The 24495-nt window shown below is 33.8% G+C and overlaps 1 protein-coding gene across 1 annotated transcript in view; it reads left to right on the top strand.

The window, feature by feature from the left end:
* Positions 1–24495, top strand: part of CNBD1 (cyclic nucleotide binding domain containing 1) — a 511334-nt gene that overhangs the window by 347415 nt on the left and 139424 nt on the right. The window contains exon 6 of the mRNA XM_003268271.3: positions 23377–23570. Within this exon, the coding sequence (XP_003268319.1) occupies positions 23377–23570 (194 nt within the window). The remainder of the gene's footprint in view (positions 1–23376; positions 23571–24495) is intronic.

Here is a 24495-nt window from a genome sequence, read left to right as displayed (position 1 = left end):
ACATTTTAGTACTTAGAGTTTAAGATATATACTAGTGTTTCTCTGCCTGGAGCATGACTCAGAATTACCCAGTGATCACATTGAGACCCATATTGTTGAGTTTAAACATCAGAATTTCTGGTTCAGTAGGTATAGGATGAGGCCTCAGTTTCATTTATAATACCTCAGATGATGCCACCAGTGCAGGGACCACACTTGTGGAACCAATATCTGAGATACACATTTAGTAACAATATAGTGTTGATTTTCATAGGTAAGACAGCAGATGGTCAACATGATTATTTGACTAAGCCAGATACAAACCCAGATATAGGGAAAAAAGCCTCTCTAGATAGATTTTCATTTCCCAATTTTAGTTTTTGGTCCTTTCATGAAGGATTTAGTGGATATATTAATAGACTTGTTATATTTTAATTATGGGGGTAGGCATATAATTTAATACATTCTTTGTGTCAGAAGCATCCCTTTTTGTTCCTCAGAAAAACAAGGAAGATATTGCTATTATTATTCTCCACAGATAAGGACGCCTGAGGCACAACACAAATATCACACAGAGCATTCTTGCTTAGAATCGAGTTTCAAACACACTTCAGCCTAATTCTAAACTTGTTCTCTGTGTATGTCACTGTTAGTACAAACTGGTTTATCAAGATCATGACATTTAAAACTTAACTGGAATTTTAAAGAACATGTGTCTACTGAAAAAATTTACATATTTCCAGAGTTTTCCCTCAATGGTCTTCTCTCATAATTAGTTCCATTTAATCTGCTGTCAAGCAATGAAAAATAAATCAAAGGAATTTTAAAGGGGATAAAATAATTTTGAAAGGGAATAAAGGACAAACATTCAACATTGCTTTGCCATTAGATTGAGGATAGTAATTAAAAATTAATTTGTTTTGTAAATCACAGAAAACATATTTGTAATGGTAAAAAATATGGGAACAACCTAAATGTCCTTGAATAGAAGATTGGCTACACATATTTTGATATATCTATTCTATAGAATTCTAGACAGTGATTAAAAAGAATGAGCTAGATTTATATATACATTGATATAGAAACATTAAAGACAGTAAATAGAATAATTGCAAATTATATTAACACATTTATGAAAAAATCTAAATTTATACACATATACACACACACACACACACACACACACATAAACATATATGTTTTTAAACTATACAAGTGAGTCCAGGAGGATATTCCAAAAATACATATTTTTAAAAATTGTTGCCTTAGTGGAGGGGAGTGAAATTGAGGGGTGATAAAGGGCTAAAATTAACTCTTTCTTGTACATATATTTGAGTTGGTTTTATTCTCTCACAATAAGTCTTTATGTTAATATTTATAATTATACATTTATTTTTTTCAAACATTTTCTAAAATTAAAATTAGAAATATTTAATTCTGATGGCACCTTAACTCAGGTGATTGATGATTAAAATATAAATTTTCAATCTTTCACAAGTGTCAGGCATTCCAACTTGTATTTCAATAGGGTGTACTTTCAACACTTAAAAATTAGGAGTCTCTGTGTTTACACCTACCTGTGTCAAAATCCCTCTCAAGTTTTTAAAGCATTTAGTTCCGACAGCTCAGATCTGTTTCACTACCAAAGAAGTCAACTCATTAAATATCTGACCTTTGTAGATTTCTTTGTTCATCTAATTTAACAAAAAGACCCAACTAGGTGTCTGTGTCTCTCCTTTTTCTTTATTCATGTATGCATTTCCCTCCCTCTGCTGTTATTTAAACTGTTCCCTCCAGTAGCTCCTCATCACCAGCCTGCTGACTTTCAATCTGCTGCTGGGGCTTCCATTTCTCTGGTGCAATTCCACACAGCTGTTTGTACCTTCTGGTCTCTTTTCTGGCCGCTAGTTCTTAAAGCCTCATTATTTAAGAAAGCTTCCTAAACTTACCATTATTCACTAAGCCTCTTGCTCATTCAGGTTTTATAAACAATCAAACAGTAATAGGAAAACAATATTATATTTCTAAGTAGTGAATAAAACACATTATGTGTGTCTAAGTTAAAATGCTACAAAAATATGATTATTATTATATTATTTACTGACTATATTACTATTACTATATATGAGTACTTATATTAAAATTACTATATGTAATATATCTTATTTATAGTCATCTCTCTATATACATGTGTGTGTAGATATAGTTTACTGAAGTGGGAGAATTTTTCATTAGATCACATTTTTATGGCCTGAACAAGGAACATTTTTATGATTGATAACCTAAAACTCATGAATAAAAGAATTGCCCATTTAGTTACTAACCTGTAACAATATCCCAGATCAAACTTTTATTATCTAGCTTTATGTTAATATTAAAACCAATTTCTATAAAATAATGTTTTTCTCTTTTATATCTATGTCACCTTTACTGTTGTCTTTGTGTAGTCCTTTGTCTTACAGTATTATTTCTCTTCTATTTCTTTCATTTTATTTCATTCTGTAACCCACTTTTATGAAATTGTATCTCAAAAACTCCATAATTCCTCATTTTCATTAAATTTTATATTTACTTTTAATGCTGAAAATATTTGTATATTACTAAAGTTCTAACATTTCTTTAACCTGCATAGATTTTATTTTCTGTTGTGGTTTATATTTTATTTAACAACTAAAAATATGGTAGCAAAATCTCATGAAATATGTAGTGGGCATCTTTTCTAGACATAAATTAACCATAATTCAAATAATTTATAACAGAAGAAATAAAATCTTTAGCTGAGATTTAATATAAATCTGGTCTTTATGTAGACTGATCAAGAAAAAAAGGAGACCCAAGAGAAACCCAGGAAAGGAAGGCTTCACTGCTGAATTTTACCAAATATTTTAAAAAGAATTAATATCAATTATTCTGACACTCTTCCAAAAATTGAATAGGAGGGTATACTCCCAGACTAATTTTATGAGGCCAGCATTACCCTGACACTAAAAGCAGACAAGATAAATGAATTCAGTAAAATTGCAGGATACAAAATCAACCTACAAAAATTAGTAGTGTTCCTCTACTAATAAAATATTCAAAAAGAAAAATAAGCAAACAATTCCATTTACCAATAACAATAAAAAATTACTTAGGTGTAAATCTAATGAAGGAAGTGAAAGACCTGCAAACTGTAATCTGTAAACTAGAAAATATTGATAAAAGAAATTGAGAAAAATAGTAATAAAAAGAAAGCTGTGCTTTCTATGCTCATGGGTTGAAAAAATTAATATTGTTAAAATGCTCATACTAGTCAAAGTGATCTATAGATTCAGTACATTCCCTATCAGAATTCCATGACATTTTTCACAGAAATAGAAAAAACAATTCTTAAATTCATATGGAACCACAAAAGAACCCAAATGGCCAAAGCAATTTTGAGCAAAAAGAAAAAAGCTAGAGGCATCACACTCTCTATTTCAAAATACACTGAAAAGTGATTATAATAAAAACACAAGGCAATGGCATAAAAACAGATGTGTTGATATGCTAAGGCTTTGTGTCCCACCCAAATCTTATCTTGAATTGTATTGCCCATAATCCCCCCAAATCTCCATGTGTTCAGGGAGAAACCAGGTGGAGGTAACTAAATCATGAGGGCAGTCACCCCCATGCAGTTCTCATGATACTGAGTGAGTTCTCATGGGATCTCATGGTTTTATAAGGCACTCTTCCCACTTTACTTGATTTTTGACAAGGCGCTAAAAACACTCAACAGAGAAAGGACAGTCTCTTTAATAAATGGTGTTGGAGATAAATGGTGTTTGAATTTATGAGGGATGACTTACAGTATCTGTAGAAGAAATTTCTAAGCAACAAAGTGATCAAGATATGGCCTGGCTATTTCTAACATCCTATGTTCAGATAAGGGAGCAAAGAAATGACTTAAAGTTGGAAATTCTCTTTAAAGGGAAAGCAGAGCGTAAGAGTTTGGAAAATTTGCAGCCTACCCATATAACAGCAACAACAACAACAAAAAAGCTTTTCTGGGTGGAAGAATCCAAGAAGGCTGTGGAGCAACCACTTGTTAGAAATATTTGCTTGACTAAAAAAGAGCTAGGTGCTGATAGCTAAGACAGTGGGAAAAAGGCTTCAAAGGCATTTTAGATCTCTCCAAGGTAGACACTCCTATCATAGGCCCAGAGGCTAAGGATGAAACAATGGTTTTGTGGGCCTGGCACAGAACCCTGCTGCCCTGCATAGCCTCAGGATGCTGCTCCCTACATGCCAGCCACTCCAGCTGCAGCACAAAGGGGCCCATATATAGCTTGGGATGCCCCTCTGGAGGGTACAAGCCATAAGCTTTGGTGGTTTCCATGTAGTGTTAAGCCTGTGGGCATGTAGACTGCAACAGTGAGGAAGGCTTGGTAGCCTCTGCCAAGATTTCATTGGGTGTATGAGAAAACCTGGATGCCCAGGCAGAAGCCTGCTACAGGAGTGGAGCCCTCACAGAGAACCTCTACTAGGGTTATGCAAAACGGAAATGTGGGATTGAAGGTCCTACACAGAGCCCCCACTAAGGCACCACCTAGTTGGACCTGTGGGAAGGGCACCACTGTCCTCCAGACCCCAGCATGGTAGATCCACTGGCAGCTTGCACTCTGCACCTGGAAAAGCTGCAGCTACTCAACTCCTACCCCTGAGAGTAACCTCAGGGGCCATACCCTGCAGAGACACGGGGGCAGAGCTATTCAAGGCCTTGGGAGCCCACCACTTGTAACAGTGTGCTCCAGATTTGGGACACAGGTCAAAGGAAGTTAATTTTGAGCTTTAAGGCTTAAGCCTTGCTGGGCTTCAGATTTGCCTGAGGCCTATAGCCTCTTTCTTTTGGTCAATTTATCCCTTTTGGAATGGGAATGTTTTTCCAGTGCCTGTTTCCCCATTGTATCTTGGAAGTAAATTGTATGTTTTGATTTTATAGGCTCATAGATGTGGGAGGAACATGGATTCAAACTCAGGTAAGACCTTGGACTTGGGGCTTTTGAGTTAATGCTGGAGCAAGTTAAGACTTTTGGGGACTATTGAGATGGGATAATTGTATTTTGGAATGTGAGAAGGATATGAGATTTGGGGGCCAGGGGCAGAATGATATAATTTGGATATCCCCTCCAAATCTCATGTTGAGATATAATCCCTAGTGTTGGAGATGTGGCCTGGTGCAGGGTTCTTGGGGGTGGGTCCCTTGTGACTTGGTACTGTCCTCATGATAGTGAGTGAGTTCTCACAAGATCTGGTTGTTTAAATGTGTATGGCACCTCCCCTTATTCTCTCTCCTGCTCTTTCTCTCTCCATGTGATGCATCTGCTTCCATTTTACCTTCTACTATGAGTAAAAGCTCCTTGAGGCTTCCCCAGAAGCTGAGCAGATACCAGCACCCGCCATGCTCATGCAGCCTGCAGAGCCATGAGCCTACTAAACCTCTTTTCTTTATAAATGACCCAGTCTCATGTGTTTCTTTATAGCAATGCATGAATGACCTAACACATGTTGTATTATAGAAACTCATATAACTTAGATAAAATGAACAAGTTCAGATACAAACTATCATAATTGACTCAAAAGAAGGATAACTTGAAGAAGGATAACTAAAATAAATTAATGTGTTAAATTGGTAATTTAAAATATTCTCACAAAGAAAATCCCTGACCCACATTGATTCATAGTGAAGTCTATCAAGTACTTAAAGGAGAATTTAGAGCACAAGCAATGAACAGTTAAGAATAAAAATTAATTTATAAAAATGAAATTAAGAAATTCAATTCAATTTGCCAATAACATCAAAAATATAACCTGCTTAGGAATAAATTCTACAAATGAAGTGTAAGACTTGTACATTAAAAACTATAAAACATTGTTGAAAGAAATTAAATAAATAAATAGAAAGTAATTCAATGTTCATAGATCTACATAATATTGATAAGATAGCAATACTATTTATATTGATCTACAGATTCAACTCAATCCCTAATAGAAATACCAATTGTCTTTTTTTGCAGAAGTTAATAAACTGATCCTAAAATTCATATAGAAATTTAGGAGATGCAAAACAGCCATAATTTATTGAAAACAAATGATAAAGTTGAAGGACTCATACTTCTCTATTTCAAAACTTACTAGAAACCTATAGTAACAAAACAGTGTGATATTGGCAGAAATATATAGAGACATAGATCAATGGAACAGATTGAGTCCAGAAATAATGTTTTAACTTGACGGTCTATTGGTTTTAGACAAGGTTGCCAAGACAATTCAGTGGTGGAAAGAAAACCCTTTTCAACAAATTATGCTTGGAGAACTAAATATCAAGATGCTAAATAATGAAGGTAGACCCCTAATTTACACCATACACAAAAAGTTACCAAACACGAATCAAAGATATAAAGCTAATAATTAAAACTATAAAACTTGTAGAAGAAAAACTTAAGAATCTTCATAATCACCGGTTAAGCCATGTGTTTTTACACATAACACTGACAGTACAAGAGACAAAGAAAAAATTGAATAATTTGGACCTTATAAAAATTAAAATATATTGAGCTTCAAATAATAGAATCAATAAGGCAAAAATGCAGCCCTTGAAATGGAACACAGTACTTGCAAATCATATATCTAATAAGGGTCTCATGTCCAGATTATGAAGTACTTGGAAACCTCAATAACAAGAAGACAACCCAATTTCAAAAATGAGTATATTAGCTGAATAGATACATTTTCAGAGAAGATATAAAAATAGCCAGTAAGCACATAAAAATGTCCAACATTATTGTCATTAAGCAATTCCAAATAAAAACCACAATGGCATACTACTCCATCCCCACTAACATGATTAAAATATAAAACAAAGTATTAAGCGTTGGTATGGATGTAGAGAAGTTGGAACTCATACATTTCTCTTGGGATTGTAAGATGAAGCCACTTTGTAAAACAGTTTGGCAGTTCCTCAAATATTAACCATAATGTTACATTTGCCCCATGTATTAGTCTGTTCTCACACTGCTAATAAAGACATACCTGAGACTGGATAATTTATAAAGGAAAGAAGTTTAATGGACTCACAGTTCCACCTGGTTGGGGAAGCCTCAAAATCATGGTGGAGAGTGAAGGGGAAGCAAGACACGTCTTACATGGTGGCAGACAAGAGAGAATGAGAGCCAAGTGAAAGGAGAAACCCTTTATGAAACCATCAGATCTCATGAGACTTATTCACTACCATGAAAACAGTATGGGAGAAACCACCCCATGATTCAATTATATCTCACTGGGTCCCTCCAACAACACGTGGGAATTATGGGAGCTACAATTCAAGATACAATTTAGGTAGGGACACAGCCAAACCATACCGTTTCACTCCTGGCCCCTCCCAGATCTCATGTCCTCACTTTTCAAAATCAATCATGTCTTCCCAACAATCTCCCAAAGTCTTAACTCATTTCAGCATTAATGCAAAAGTCCACAGTCCAAAGTCTCGTCTGAGACAAGGCAAGTCCCATCCACCTGTGAGCCTGTAAAATCAAAAGCAAATTTCTTACTTCCTAGATACAATCGGTACAGGCATTAGGCAAATACAGCTGTTCCAAATGGGAGAAATTGGCCAAATCCAAGGGGCTAAAGGCCCCATGCAAGTCCAAAATGCAGCTGAGCAGTCAAATCTTAAAGCTTCAAAATGATATCCTTTAACTCCGTGTCTCACATCCAGGTCACACTGATACAAGAGGTGGGTTCCCATATCTAGGGCAGCTCCACCCCTGTGGCTTTGCAGGATACAGCCTCCATCCCAGCTACTTTCATGGGCTAGTGTTGAGTGTCTGCAGTTGTTCTTTTCTATCACATCATCAGGCTGCAAATTTTTTGAATTGTTATGCCCTGTTTTCCTTTTAAAACTGAATGCTTTTAACAGCACCCAGGTCACCTCTTGAATGCTTTGCTGATACCCTAAATCATCTTCCTCAAGCTCAAAGTTCCACAATCCTCTAGGGAAGGGGCAAAATGCCGCCAGTCTCTGCTAAAACACAGCAAGAGTCACCTTTTCTCCAGTTCCCAAGAAGTTCTTTATCTCCATCTGAGACCACCTTAGCCTGGATTTTATTGTCCATATCACTCTCAGCATTTTGGTCAAAGCCATTCAACTAGTCTCTAAGAAGTTCCAAACTTTTCCACATTTTCCTGCCTTCTTCTGAGACCTCCCAACTGTTCCAACCTCTGCCTGTTACCCAGTTTCAAAATCGTTTCCACATTTTCGGGTATCTTTACAGCAGCACCCCACTCTACCAGTATCAATTTACTTTATTAGTTTGTTCTCAAGCTGCTAATAAAGACATGTCTGAGACTGGGTAATTTATAAAAGAAAGAGATTTAATAAACTTACGGTTCCATGTGACTAGGGAGGCCTCACAATCATGGCAGACGGCAAAGTTGAAGCAAGACACATCATACGTGGCAGCAGGCAACAGAGAATGAGAGCCAAGCAAAAATGGAATGCCCTTCTAAAACCATCAGCTCTTGTGAGACTTACTACCACAAGAACAGTATGGGGGAAACTACCCCCATGATTCAGTGATCTCCCACCAGGTCCCTCCCACAACATTTGGGAATTATGGGAGCTACAATTCAAGATGAGATTTGGGTGAGGACACAATTAAACCATATCACCCCCGAATTCCACTCCTAAATACACATCTAAGAAATGAAAATATACATTAATGCAAAACTTATGTACGAATGTTTATAGTAGTAGTATTCACAGTAGCCAGAATGTGGAAAAAGACCAAATTTACATCAATGAGTGAAGGAACTTTTAAAAAATACATGCATATCATTATAATAGAAAAAATTTTGGTGAAAAAAGTGATGAAGTACTGATACATGCCACAACTTGTATAGACCTTGAAACCATTATGATAAATAAAAGAAGCCAGTCACAAAAGGCCACGTTTATGATTGCTTTTATATGAAATCTCCAGAATAGGCCAATTCATTTGGACATCAAGTAACAGTGGTTGCCACCTTTGGGACATGGGGTAAGGGATATTATTGTTGATGCATAAGGTGGGCGGATCACGAGGTCAGGAGATCGAGACCATCCTGGCTAACATGGTAAAACCATACATTGAATATATCATACATGTACACTAAACAACTTCAGAAATATGATTTACCTGTGTTTTCCCACTCCCCTCAGAAAGCACCTTTGCATAACATACTGTGTGGAATCCTGTCATATGAGAAAGAAATTTATTTCTTATAGATTTTCTATAATCTCTTATATTAGAGTAACAGTATTTTATGATGTGTACATTCCTTTTACTACCATTAATCCTTTGATAGACAGTCCTCTCAGCTGTGAAGGATAGCGCTCACTGTCCCTTTCTTATGTTTGAGGACTCTGAGTTTCAAAATCTTACTAGTTCCACACCAGTGAAGGGTAGAACCAAGCCTTTTGAGTCTGGGTCTTCTGAAGCCAACCTTTAGCTTTATTTTACCCTTTTCCATGAATTACATTTTTCCATGAATAAAATTAAACTACAGTATCTAGGTTCATCAAAGAGCCTTCACTAGAATAATATGTGACATTAATTGATACAGGTTTTGGTGGGTAATCTAAAATATCTTTGCTGAAATACTGGCTTATAGAAATCAGTGCCATTGCTTTTATGATCTTTTCTAGTGTGAGAACAGCCTTGCATGGTGATGCTAATTCTCTCCCTGTTATCTGTTATCAGGAGAATGGCTCTTGATGTAATATGTCCTTTTTATGGCACTGGCCTGAATTTAATGTTCAATGTAAATTTTAATCTTTTAAATGTCTGCAAAATATACTCTTTTTTATGAAAGTGACACCAATAAGAGAGTTAAGATGATTTTTTAATGGCAAAGGAAAAGAATAAATATGTGTTTATTTTAAAACTTAAAATAGAGCATTGAAAAATGTGATTATATGGCACATTATAAATAGACCAAAAGTCAAAAGAAGATGTAAAATAAACTACTAATAAGATGTATTGGCTAAAAAATCTTGTATTTTATGGGAAAATGAATCAAATTGTCACTCAGTTTTGTACCCATAAGGGGATACAGTTTTATCCCCATGAAATTGGAGATTTAGTAAAATCGATACATTTAGGATTAAAATGTGGTATGACTTAATATTAGAATTGCAGTGATGATTTCAGAAAAATATTGTGAGTCATTATATACTTCAATCAAAATCTAATCTAGACAACAAACATGGAAGAAATAAGATTGCATAAAAATTACTGGTGTATTTTAAGGTAGATTTTTTTATTTTATTTTTTTAATAGCCACAGGGACTGTTAAATGTTAATGTCTGAAGTAAGTTAAAATAACTTTCACTGGAGAGAAAAAAAGTTTGACTTTAAAAGTCAACTATTCATGATATTATCAGAAAGAATGAAGAAACCAATTCTAAAGCTCATATTATTGTTTTTGTAGATTCTTCTCAAGATTGACTGGATTATACTAGAAATCTTGAAAAGCCAGTTCATCTGGTTATCCAGGGATGTATTTTAAAATCAGTAAAAAGTGGAGAAACCACCTGGACTTTATATTTCTTAAGAATTCATATTTAAACAAATTTTAACAGACCTTTCTGAGATTTTTGTTTGTTTTAGTAGAAGGGCGTTTCGTAGCAAATTTTAAAAGCTTGATGGTATATAACTTGGAGTCAGAAAAAACACCTTCTTTTGGTGTTGTAGGTGCTTCCATTTATTTTTAGAGGTAAAAAAATTCTTAGCTCTTCCACCCAAATACCTATAGGTGTAAGAACCATAATACTTTTTTCAGACATGTGGGGGCTTCTTCAGTATCCCAAAGCTATTTGCTCCTCCCCACTCTGAGCAGGGCTGACTCTAACACACCCATGCTCTTGATCTGAAACATAACTTAATCTAAAGTGGTTAGACATAATAGTTACTCAAAAAATAGTTGATAGGTGAATCTATGCATTAACTAGCATTGGAGGTAATTTCCAACAATGTAACCTTTAATACACAGTACTGATCTAAAGTGCATTCAGGAACAAAATATTTATTGCTAGATGATAATCTGAAATAGATGTAGTTCATGCATTCTTCCAGATAAACTAATGATTATCATTCAATTATAATGCTGAATTCTATGGCCACATATCACAGTGCCATTCTTTTGGCCTTCCCATGTAAAAGTGATTTTTAAATTCTTAGAAAAGTCTATTATGCCTGGTAAAGGGTATTCCATTAATTACTTTTGTGAAATCTTAGTTATGTTTATACTAAAGTGTAAACTTTTGGGAGAAATATATTCAATGTTATTAAGACTGTTTATAGTTACTAAATCCTGTAACTGATCATATTTCCTCTTGTATGTTGGCTGTTAGAAAGCCTTTAAAAACTATTTGATTTTAAATATATATGATATTGTTTTGATATAAATTTTAAAAGATTGAAATGTTTTAAAAATAAGGAAAATGGAGCTAAAATTGTCCTTGTATCCAGTGTTACCTCCTTGCAAATATATAGAATTTCACAGAATATGTTTTGTAATTTCATATTATTCTTGCCTTCATCAGTTTTTCCTATGTTTATCTTCATTATATTTCATTAACTTTTTAAACAATATTATCTATATTTTTGTGCACTCGTAAAATAAATCCTTTTAGATAACAAATGAAATCCTTCACTGAAAAAAGTCAAAGACTTTGATTTTAATATGTATTGTTATGCATAATAAGAAACTGTTTTCCTTCTCTGGAAATTTTTAATGTAAACGTAAAATATTTGAAGAAACTATAAAAAAAAACAATCTGTATATATTTTTAAATCTGACTTCAAATTGGTACACGAGACTTAGACGTACATGTGTCATTTGATAACTGTCTTAAATATCTAAATATAAATCAAAAAGCATTTTCATTACTTCAACTATAAAAACACAAATTCAGTAAGTACTTCAAATCTTGGAAGAATAACTTGAAAACTACAAAATACTTATTGTAATAAGTATTATAAAAGGTAAGGATGAATGTGACTGAACTTGAAGAAAATGTGGGACATAAATGAAAACAGACTCATCAGCACATAGGTCCTCTACATGTGGACGTGATTACACAGAGATGTGTAAAGTCTTACTGATAACAGTGTGGTCTTGAAATACTTAAATACCCTTCAAGACAAATTATACCTTCAACTTAACCACAAATCAATGAATACATCCTAGTGACAGGATGTCTAAAGACCATATATATGTATATATAGCCAGAATATATATGCATATATATAGCCAGAGAACTCCTATAGTAACTCTAAGTACACAGTGATGATCAGCAAGTGATAAAATACTAAATACAGACTTGGAGCTTAGCTGAACAGTTGGAAGGACAAGTCATGAACAACTGAAATTCATAATTATATTAAATAAGAAACAGTTTCTAAATTGTTCAATATTTATTGTTCATGCTTACTGTTTGGAATCAGGCATATCTACATTAGTTTTGAACCAAACAATGTTAAAATAGTCACATGCTTATACAATCACTTAAAGGAATAACAAGAGTTAACTATATTTTGGGTACCCTTCACATATTTTTTAATATTTTGACTAGTATCTTAATAGATGTCCATTCACTAGTTCATATATTTTACAAGTCTAAAAAATTCATTTTATTATACTAAAAAACAATAGGCAATAAAAAGGTTTAATTATCATAAATTCCTATAAACTTTGGGAATAAACTTTTAAAGTTAAGCAAAATAACGTTTTTGAAAATGTTTTAGTGATTTTTTAAAGGATTAATAATTAATAGGTTGTTACAATCATTTGTGTATTATAAAATTATAAATTCTTCCTTTATGCAATCTCCAATAATATTTAACTATTTTGAAAGTAACTTAATGCTATGAATATGATGCATTCTCAATTTTTGATTTCTGTGTTTATTCCCTCTGTAATTGGCTTCATTGAGAGGATCGATTTTAAAAGTTTGCAATGTTCATAGTTTGCCTTACCAATAGTCCTCTGACCAGTCACCTCAAGCCAGGATAATTTAGTGATATCCTTTTAGGGAGAACAAACGCAGAAGAAGACCAGCATCTGACAAAGGTCCTTTATGAACTATTTGATTCATTGTCTCTGCAACTTCACTCTCTTTCTGTCCCTTACAAGAGTTCTCCTGGAACCCCCCGTAACTGTCCAAGTTTTTTTTTTTTTTTCCATTTTTTTGATAAGAGCTTTAATTCATTGCTGTGATTCAACTTTAATGTATATGCTTCTGATTTTCAAATTCATAGGTTTTTAGCCCTTACCTCAGCTCAACATTCACATAATTGAACTGCTAATATTTCTGCAAATACCACTCTTGAATAACTGCATATTTTTGTCATACAGATACGTTATACTTGATCAATCTTTTTAAAAAGGTTGTACGTATTTTCCTATCATGAATATTGTGGTCCTGAATATATACTTACAGTAACTTTTACTTGTATTTCAGATTATTTGTTTATGACAGATTTCTAAAGTTAAAAGTAATGAATCAAAACGTGGGTATATTTTAATATCTCTTGATAGTCGTCTACAAATGATCAGAAATGTATCATCCCAGTGTTACATGAGAATGCCACTATTGCTGCATTCTAAATTTTAAGGCTTTGGTAATTTAAATGTTGAAAATCACCCTCTCCCCATACTCGAGAGTCATTCCTGGCTCTGGCTGTCCTGGCCAAGCAGGCTGCCCCTTTTCTTTCTCCATCCTTATTTTTGGTGTTTCTTGTCACTGTTCTGTTAAACTCCAGTGTTCTCTCTTGGATAATCGATTTGAGGTATGGTTTTCTCGTGTAGTATTTTGGTTCTTATAAGTGGATAAGTTGTCTATGAGATGCTTCTAGTCAGCCATTTTGAACCAGTCATACCTCATTTTAAAAATTAGCATTACTTTTATTCTAATTGAACATTCTGTAATTTGTTATTTAAAACATAATTCCAATTTCCAGTGCTCTCCTAAGTATGTCCTAACCTGCTTTTAAGTGAATTCTTTAAAATACTTTTTCCTGTACTGTGCTTCTGACAAACAGGGTAATTCACTGTTCTTTATCAACCTTCCTAGCTTGATTGAAGACCATCAAGTACTCCATGTTATCTGCTTCTGGTCTTGTTCATTTGATTTCCTACTATACAAATATTTTTCCTTCCATATCTGTCAATCAAAGTCGTATCTACATTTAAGATTCATCATAAATGCTTCTTTTCATAAAGTCATTCCATATATTTCCCATCAGACACAATTTATTTCTTCTTCAGACCTTCATATCATTTTATGTACTCATTTATGGATGTTTGCCTTGTAATGCCTCTTATAATTATATACTTTGTAATTTTCACAGTACCAGAAGAGTATTTATTTTTATTTTGGAACAGAGAGTATCAATATTTGAAGGCTATTTCAATAGAAGCTCTGAGCTCAAAATAAAATGAAATAAATTTATTTACATCCCTTCCAGATAGCTGTATAATATTTACATATTTGCTTTTTTAATCTAGAAATAAATATCTAGTTTTATTTGCATATTGTCTTCTACAAGTTATTGCATTATTCTAAGCAAGGTTATTAGACTCATGTCTTAAAATAACTATTCCTGGTACCTTAGAAGAGGAAAAATTGGACCTATGCAAAATAATCCCATTTCCAAAGATTCTTTAATATAATAAAAGCTATGAAAAGGCCGTTTTATGGCTTTGTTATCTTATCTCTGCAATTATTTAGACCTTATAAAGAAATTCCATAAATTAATCCATCTGGCTTAAAATTTATATAACTTTCTTATATTTTTCCTAGGCTTCCATCTAAGAGCCTAAGAAGAAAATTGACCATCATAGAGTTTTATCTCATTCCTCAATAGACAGAATTCTAAGGAAAAAAAAAAAGAGTTGATCTTCAAATATTTTATAAAATTCTTTGAAGAGAAATATTATAGGGGATCATTAATTAAGCTTTCATTTATTCGACGAGTGTTTTTGCTAAATGCCTAAAATTATCTAGGCTGTGTGATATGAGCTGGAGATAAAGAGAGCAGTCAGTTTCTTCTCTCAAGAGGTTACAGTCTACTGGCAGAGACTGAAAACAGAGTGTCAAGGCAAAAATTCTGTGAAGAAAGATCCCACAGGAGGCCTGTTAATTAGGCTGGATGGGGGCAGGGCTGAGGTCAGAAAAGGCTTCCCTGGTAGATAGATAACATTTAAACTGAATTTTATAGGGCAAGGAGGGATTCACCACTGACAATATGACCTTGTTCATCCAATTATGGTTCCTTGAAACTTTAAAGTCTTTCTAGAATGGCTGATTTCAGCTGAAGGTCTTTGTACCAGAGAGTGGGAAATCTTTAGCAAGATTCACAATCATGTTTGCTTTAATCAAACTTTGTAATTGGCCTTTAACCTTTCAAAAAGTCACTATCAAAATGATTAAGCTTTCTCTAACTAGTATTTTTAATTCTTTTTAATGCCTTTTGTTCATTAATAGAAGTATAGTTAAGAGCTATTTTCAAATATGGGGTCCTGCATTAGGGGTTTCTCAAGTCCTTATGAGAATAGTTCTTTGATTTTTCATGTAATAGAAACTAGGTATATAAATACTTTTATGAAACTCATTCCTAACCAACTTGATTTTGGTAAACTACTTTTGCAAAGTCTGGGAATCATTATTTAATGGGCTGGAAATCAGTATTGTTTCCTTATTGTCTGATTTTTCTTAAATGTTTGTATTTTTTTTAAATACATGAAATCGTTTTATGTATTTTGAATATTTGAATAAGGAATCCATGCTATTTGTTTCTTTTCACAGGTTAAAAATTTCAAATGCTTATATTTATCTTGCATTATTAGCAAATGTCTCTTTCCTCACAATTCATACATTTAACACCACTTTGTACTCTGTTAGTAATATTTTAATTGTTCTTTGAGAGCTTAACTAGATAGTAATCTTTTTAGACAATTTTTATAGTATTTAAATAATTTGTCTATAAATTTTGGGATTATGTCAAATATTCTTTGAATTCTATTTTGAGAAGCTTTTGTAAATTCAGTTTCAGCTAAATTTTATACTTTTCTCTGGACTCTTCATTTTAACTCCATTTACAATGTTAAATTTTTTGCTTGAATAAGGATCCTTTTCCTTTTTTATTCTCCCCTAGTACATCTATACAGAGGTCACCTAAAATTTCATCTCACTCTGCATATATGTCTGAAATTTAAAAAAAACTTTTATTTTCAAGTTTCTTCTCAAATAATTTTGATAGATTTATGAATATGCCAACTATATTAATTTAAGGAAATAATTGAGGGTCAATTTCTGAACTCTCTTGCAAATAATGTATTAGTCCGTTTTCACACTGCTGTAAAGGAATACCTGAGACTGGGTAATTTATAAAGAAAAGAGGTTTAATTGCCTCATGGTACCACAGTCTGTATAGGAGCCATGATGTTGGCATCTGCTTAACTTCTGGGGAGGCCTCAGGAAACTAACAATCATGGCAGAAGGCAAAATGGGAGTCAAGACTTTATATAGCTGAGAGCAGGAGGAACAGAGAGAAGAGGGAGGTGCGACATACTTTTAAACAATGGGATTTCATGAGAAATCTATCACTAGAACAGCATTGAGAGGATGATGCTAAACCATTCATGAATGATTCACCCCCATGATCTAATCACCTCCCACCAAGGCCTCATCTCCAACATTGGGGATTACAATTCGACAGGAGATTTGGGCAGGGACACAGATCCAAACCATATCTAATGGTAAGAATTCTTTTAATACTCATTGAGGTTGTTTATAAGATCTATAAAACTAACATACATTTGTACGTATATATTTATATATACGTTTTATATATATACATAACTACTTAAATATGCACATACAGCACACACACAGAGCACTCATATGTGTATGTTTGTATGTGTGTGTGTGTCCTTCAGATGTTAGAACACATTTGAAAACTTCCAGAAATTAATGTACTTTGTAACTTTTGACAAGTTATTTTATCATTCTGAGCCTTGGTTTCTTCATCTGAAATATGCACTAACAATGTATGGTTTTCTGGGTTATTGGAATAATTACTGTTAGAACACCTAGCACAGTGCATGACAAATATTTCATGCTTGGTACGTGATATTTACTCTTCATGGCATGTTTGGTATATATGAATAACAGGAATAGCTGTTTCTAGATTTCAGAAATCTAGATTAAGAGGTTGCTTCTTAAGGAGTCATTTATTTAGGAATAGCCAGTCAACCCATTTGTCATTAAGATCTGAAAACATTAACTTTTATTTTATGGAGAATATCTAGTGAAAGGTATACTTACAGTTCTAATCAAGCACTATTATTTTGCTCAGTAATTAACAATGTCTTTTTTTATAAGTCTATTTAAAAAGAGACTTGTTTTTAAAGTCTCAGGAAACTTACATTCATGGCAGAAGGCAAAATGGGAGCCAGCGCTTCATATGGCTGAGAGCTGAAGGAAGAGAGAGTAGGGGAGGTGCCACATAAGTCATTCTCTTATGAACACGTAACTAATACTACCAAATCTCTTTCTAGACTTGTTTTTGTATTAAAATGTTCATATCATAAACACGTATTCATAGGCAGACATATATTTACTTTTATTTTAAACTTTTTAAATGAACATATATTATTTTGTAATATATTTTTTAACTGAAAATGTCACATGCTAAATAACACATTATAGTCTTACTTCATCATAATTGAAACACTACCTCTAAGCAATATATTTCAAGAATGAGACAGAGAGGGGAGGGGAGGGGAAGAAAGAATTCTATGTCAAATTACAAAGACTAGTATAGTCATGTGGAACTGCCACTGGGTGTCTTCAAATACTGGCTCTACCACTACTAGCTCATCAAGCTTGGGAAGGATGTTTAATTTTTCCCTGCTTTCAGTTTCCTCAGTTGTAAAGTTGAAACAATCATAGTGCCTGACTCATAAGTTTATAATATGTTTAGAATAGTCTCTCATATAATAAAATGTTCAAAACAAAGAGTCAAACAATATTTGCTGTCATCTTGTGAACACTAATTTTTTTTCTCTAGTTTTTTTTCTGCACTATATTTGCATAAGCTTCCATTTAATTGACATATTATAGCATCAGGACATTTCACCCCTAAACACTTCAGAGTGTATCTAGGATTCAATATTTGTTTGACACTTTATTTTTTAAGGTAAAATTTATATACAGTGATGTGCATATGTATACCTTAAATGTATCATTTGATGAGTTTACACAAATACTGTATCCCAGATCCCTAGCAAGATATAGAACTTTACCATCACCCTAAAAGTTCTCTTTATATTTCTTCCCAGTCAGTCTCTTGTCTGTCCCATAGGGGCAATGGCTCTCTATTTCTTTTTTTATATTCTTACTATGAATTAGATTCACATGAATCATTTAAAACTTTATAATGAAGTCAGACAGCATGTGCCCTTTTGTGAAAACTTTATTCCAATCAACATAATGCTTCTGAGATTTATCCATGTTGTATGAATCAATAGTTCATTCCTTTTCATAGCTGAGTAGTATTCCATTGCATGTACATACAAGAGCTTCTTTACACATTTTCTTCCAGATGGACACCTGAGATTTTTATAGAGTTCAGCTATTATGATAAAGCTGCTAGTAACATCCTTGTACAAGTCCTTTTTGGACATCTGCTTTCATTCCTCCTGAGCAAATACCTAAGAACTGAATTACTGAGACATAGGTTAGATGTATGTTTCATTTTATAAAAAACTGCCAGATATTTTTACAGAGCAATTGTATAATTTATACTCCCAGTAACAATGTGTGAGAATTCTAGATGTTTCTCATCTATGCCAATATTTGATTCTTTCAGTTTTTAAACTTTTGGTTATTGCAGTCTCCCTCTTCTGTTTCCAAATAAATGCACTTATTCAAAAATTCTGATTTGTATAAGTATGGGTGATTCTTATTTTTTCTTGTGCCTTTTCAGTAAGTTTAATTTTGTAAAAGCATTTTTAGCAATAAATTAAGCATTTTACAAAATTAAAAAATAGCTAAAAAACATTATGTAAATACTTGTCAATGTTGTGCAAATGATTACAGTACTTGTAGCTTGCGATCCAATTTCAGGGACTTCTTTACATTAGAATGCAAATATACTGTATCCCAAACCAACTTGAGTAAAGTTAATGGTTTCAGAGAAATGTGTTGGATGATGAAAGAAATAATCTGAACCATGATGAAGAAACTAAAAAAGAAATTCATGTGAGATATTTGAATATTTATGCTTTTTAAATTAAACACAGTTTTTCCGAAGTAATAGTATGTAATATGAGGTTTTTAACATTATTCTTAACTAATTTAATTATTATTATTAGATACAGTCTTTTTCATCTACATCTTTAAAATTTCACTAATTTAAATTGGCCAAAACTTTTAAGATAATCTTTGCATTGGTAAAATTTGGTTATGTATATTAGTTTTAAATTCATTTAAACCCTTTAATAGTAACTACAACAACATAAAATTATTACATTCAGTGAATAATTGACAAAATAATACATTTAAAATACATGTCGATAACTTAGCATGACAATCTTTGATCTGGACGTTGATCCTAGGATATATGATTTTCCCATAATTACACAATGAACGTAGCACTGGGACTAAAAATCTGTCATTCTCCTGCCTCCTAGACTAGCATTTGATCCATTTATTATACAGGCATTCCTCAGAGAAATTTCAGGTTTAGTTCCAAAGCACTGCAACAAAATGAATATCACGATAACGTGAGTTACACACATATTTTGGTTTCCCAGTGCATATAAAAGTTATGTTTGCATTATCATGTAGTCTATTAAGCATGTGATTGCATTATGTTTAAAAATATATATACCTCAATTTAAGATACTTAATTGCTAAAAAATACTAATGACTCTGTGAACCTTCAGTGAATCCTAATCTTTTTCTAGTGGAGGGTCTTGCCTCAATGTTGATGGCTGCTGGCTATTGAGGCTGGAGGTTGCTGAAGATATGGGTGGTTGCAGCAAATTCCCTCTCTCTCTCTGCTTTTAGAGATAGAGTCTTGTTGTTTTTGCCAAGGCTGAACTTGAACTCCTGGGCTCCAGTGATTTTCCCACCTCAGTCTCCCAAGTAGCTGGGACTTCAGGCACACAACACCATGCCCAGTTTGGCTGTGGCAATTTCTTAAGAAGATGGCAATGAAGTTTTCTGCATCAGTTGACTCTTCCTTTTACAAAAGACTTATCCGTAGGATGTAATGCTGTTTGATAGCATTTTACCCACAAAACATTTCAAAATTTGAGTCAGTTCTCTCAAACCCTGCCAACTGCTTTATCAACTAAGTTTATGTTACATTCGAAATCTTTTTTAAAATTCAGTGTTCACAACCTACTCATCAGAAGTAGATTTCATCTAAAGAAAGTGCTTTCTTTGTTCATCCATAAGAAGCAACTCTTTATTTGGTTTAAGTTTTACCATGAGATTGCAGCAATTCAGTCACATCTGTCAGTAAGCTCCACTTTTAATTCTAGTTATCTTGCTGTTTCCACCACATCTGCAGTTTCCTCCTCCACCAAAGCCTTGAACCCCTCAAAGTCATCCTTGAGGGTTGGAATCAACTTTTCCAAACTCCTGTTAGTGTTGATATTTTGACCTTCTCTCATGAATCACAAATGTTCTTAATGGCATATAGAATAATGAATCTTTTCCAGAAGTTTCAGTTTACTTTGACCAGATTCAACAAAATAACTACATCTATGGTAGCTATAGACTTATGAAATGTATTTCTTAAATAATAAAACTTAAAAGTTGAAATTACCTCTTGATTGATAGGTTGCAGAATGAATGTTGTGTTAGCAGGCAGGAAAAAAATATTCATCTACTTACACAATTCCATCAGAGTTCTTGGGTGACCAGATGCATTGTCAATGAGCAGTAGTATTTTGAAAGAAGTCTTTTTTCTGAGTAGTTGATCTCAACAGTGGGCTTCAAATATTCATTATAGGATGCTATAAAAAGATGTGTTGTCATCTAGGCTTGGTTGTTCCATTTATAGAGCACAGGCAGAGTAGATTTTACATAATTGTTAAGGGCCCTAGAATTTTGGGGATGGTAAAGGAGTAGTGGCTTCAACTTAATGTCACCAGCTGCATGTCACAGTCAGCTGACCTGCATGTCACCATCACCAGCTGTATGTCGTCATCAACCTCTCCTTTGAAACTTTGAAGCCAGGAATTGACTTCTTCTCTCTTTTAGCTATAAAAGTGCTAGATGGCATCTTCTTACAATAGAATGCTGTTTCATCTACATTGAAAATCTGTTTAGTGTAACCACCTTTATCAATGACCTCAGCTAGCCTTCTGGATAACTTGACGCAACTACTACATCAGCACTTGCTGTTTCACCTTGCACTTCTGTGTTATAGATAGGTCTTCTACCTTTAAACCTCATGAACCAAACTCTGCTAGCTCTCAGCTTTTTGTCTGGAGCTTCCTCACCCTCTCTTAACTTTGATGAAATTGAACGGAAATAGGGCCTTGCTCTGGATTAGGTTTCGTTTAAGAGAATGTTGTGGCTGGTTTCATCTATCCAGACCACTAAAATTTTCTCAGTACAGCAATGAGGCTGTTTTGCTTCCTTAGTGTGTTCGCTGGAGTAGCACTTTTAAATTTCTACAAGAACCGTTCCTTTGCATTCACAGCTTGGCTTACTATTTGGTGTAAAAGGCGTAGTATTCAGCATATTTCATCTTTCAACGAGCCTTCCTTACTGAGCTTAATAATTTCTAGCTGTTGATTCAAAGTAAGAGACGCATGACTCTTCCTTTGACTTGAACACCTAGAGGACATTTTAGAGCTATTAGTTGGCCTAATTTTACCGTTGTTGTGTTTCGGGGAGTAGAAAGGCCTGAGGACAGGGAGAGAGATGGGGAAACAGCCATTGAATAGGGCAGTCCAAACACACACAACATTTACCAATTAAGTTCATTATCTTTTATGTGCATAGTTTGTGGTGTCCAAAACAATTACATCAATGGTAACATCAACCATCACTGATCACAGATCACAACAGATATAATAATAATGAAAAAGTTTGAAATATTGTGAGAATTATCAAAATGTGACACAGAAACACAAAGTGAGCACATGCTATTGGAAAAATGGTGCTGATAGACTTGCTAGATGCAAAGTTGCACAAATCTTTGATGTGTAAAAAATGCCATATCTGTGAAGCACTGAAAAGCAAAGCACAGTAAAACAAGATATGCTTGTATTGTGTTGCCTAGAAGGAGGTCTAGTTTAAGCTCAGACATCCAAGCAAGAACAACCTTTGCTTTAAAGAAGCATGAAAATCACTCTCCCATGGTCACTGTGTATGAATTGTGACTAAGAAAGTCACACTAATAAGCACTCAGAAAAAAAGCAGACATGGCAAGCATTTGATGACTTTTAGGACATTTAAAAAAATGATTGGCCCTGAAAATGCGATTTGTAAAGTTTCTATTTCTTTCAAGTTCATAAGCAAAGTGTAAGAAAATATCTCCTGACAGCACTTGAGTAATTTGCTTCAATCTTATGAAGTAATGTAAATAAGAAATGGAGAAAGACACCATCCCATTCTTACCCCCTTATTCTTCAAAGGCTTCAGAAGAACTGGAATTAATTTAAGTTGCATTAGAAATATTCACAAATGAGTATGTCTTTCAGACCTACAGGCACACAGTTTAACTTTAGGAATTGGGGTTGGATGACAGTTTTTAGAGATTTATGTTATGGAGTAGGACAGATATGGGAAAAACTCTAGTAATAATCAGCCACCCTCTCCAAACTGTCTCCATTATTAAGTTCTATAAGTGATTGTCATCATTTCCAGAGCAAAGATAAATGAAAATTAAGGGTAGATATATATTGTTATTTATATAAAATAGGAAAAATGGCATTTTGTGTATGGGAGGGTCATAAACATTAAAAAACATTCAAGGGCTTTTCTGGTCCCATTTTTCTCATAATGTCTCAAATCTATTAATAATTATATGTAACCATGTTTTCTTCTGCTAGAACCCATCAGTTCTGTGAGAGGATAGCTACTATATGTAATTGTCTGAAAAGAATACTCCAAATGTATAAACATGCCTTTGTTATTCTTGTTACTTGAGTAAACTATTTGAAAATGCCTATTCATTAAATTCACTGTTACAGTATACACTGAAAGAAATATGTTGAAAGTACCGTAAGTGTAATATATGTATTAGTCATACCTATATCAAGGAGCCTGAGCATACAGTACATATTTTTTGGCTTTGTTTTTTTCAGTGGTTGCAAATGATGGATTTTATGTGATACTGAAAGGCCTAGCTCGACCTCAAACAAACGTGTATAAAAATCTGATTGAAGGAAGTGATTCACCAGTCTCATTCATACCTCAGAATTTCCACAGCTTCATTTGGAGTGAAGAATTCAAAAACTCTACACTTGCTGAGATGTACCTACCTTCATATGACTCAATGGTAAGAGATGAGTATTTGCTTTTTCCACAAGAAACAAGGTAATGGGCTTTTGTAAAACTTTATCTCTTCCAGACATTAAGATCCAATATATTTAGAGTCCTGAAATATTTAAGATAATATAACCTTTAAAATGTAAATATTATTAATACTGACATTTGATTAAACATTTTTGATAAAGGATGCCTTCAACAGCATCCTGACCACTGTCAGGGTTTGTGTGGTGTATTTGATAACAGACAAGGTTGATGTGGCTGGATCCCTGAAAGAAGGTTAATAGTCGTTTCAGATAAGTGAGAGGGAATAGGTGATTTGAGGAGGGAGAGATAGGAAGACTAATTGATTATGAAAGACCTTTAAATCAAGTCAAGAATGTGTGTTTATTATGTTTGTCTCAAGAGCAATGCTAAGATAGTAAAGTAGTTAATTTCATTACAATCAGAAATTATTTATTTATTTTATTTATTATTTTATTTTATTATTATTATACTTTAAGTTTTAGGGTACATGTGCACAATGTGCAGGTTTGTTACATATGTATCCATGTGCCATGTTGGTGTGCTGCACCTATCAACTCATCATTTACCATTAGGTATATCTCCTAATGCTGTATCTCCCCACTCCCTGCACCCAACAACAGTCCCGAGAGTGTGATGTTCCCCTTCCTGTGTCCATGTGTTCTCATTGTTCAGTTCCCACCTATGAGTGAGAACATGCAGTGTTTGGTTTTTTGTCCTTGCGATAGTTTACTGAGAATGATGGTTTCCAGTTTCATCCACGTCCCTACAAAGACCTGAACTCATCATTTTTTATGGCTGCATAGTATTCCACGGTGTACGTGTGCCACATTTTCTTAATCCAGTCTATCGTTGTTGGACATTTGGGTTGGTTCCAAGTCTTTGCTATTGTGAATAGTGCCGCAATAAAC

This window comes from Nomascus leucogenys, chromosome 16 (assembly GCF_006542625.1).
Source record: "Nomascus leucogenys isolate Asia chromosome 16, Asia_NLE_v1, whole genome shotgun sequence".
Lineage (NCBI taxonomy): Eukaryota > Metazoa > Chordata > Mammalia > Primates > Hylobatidae > Nomascus > Nomascus leucogenys.
Note: the sequence above shows the minus strand (reverse complement) of the source record. Positions and strands in the feature narration are given on the sequence as shown.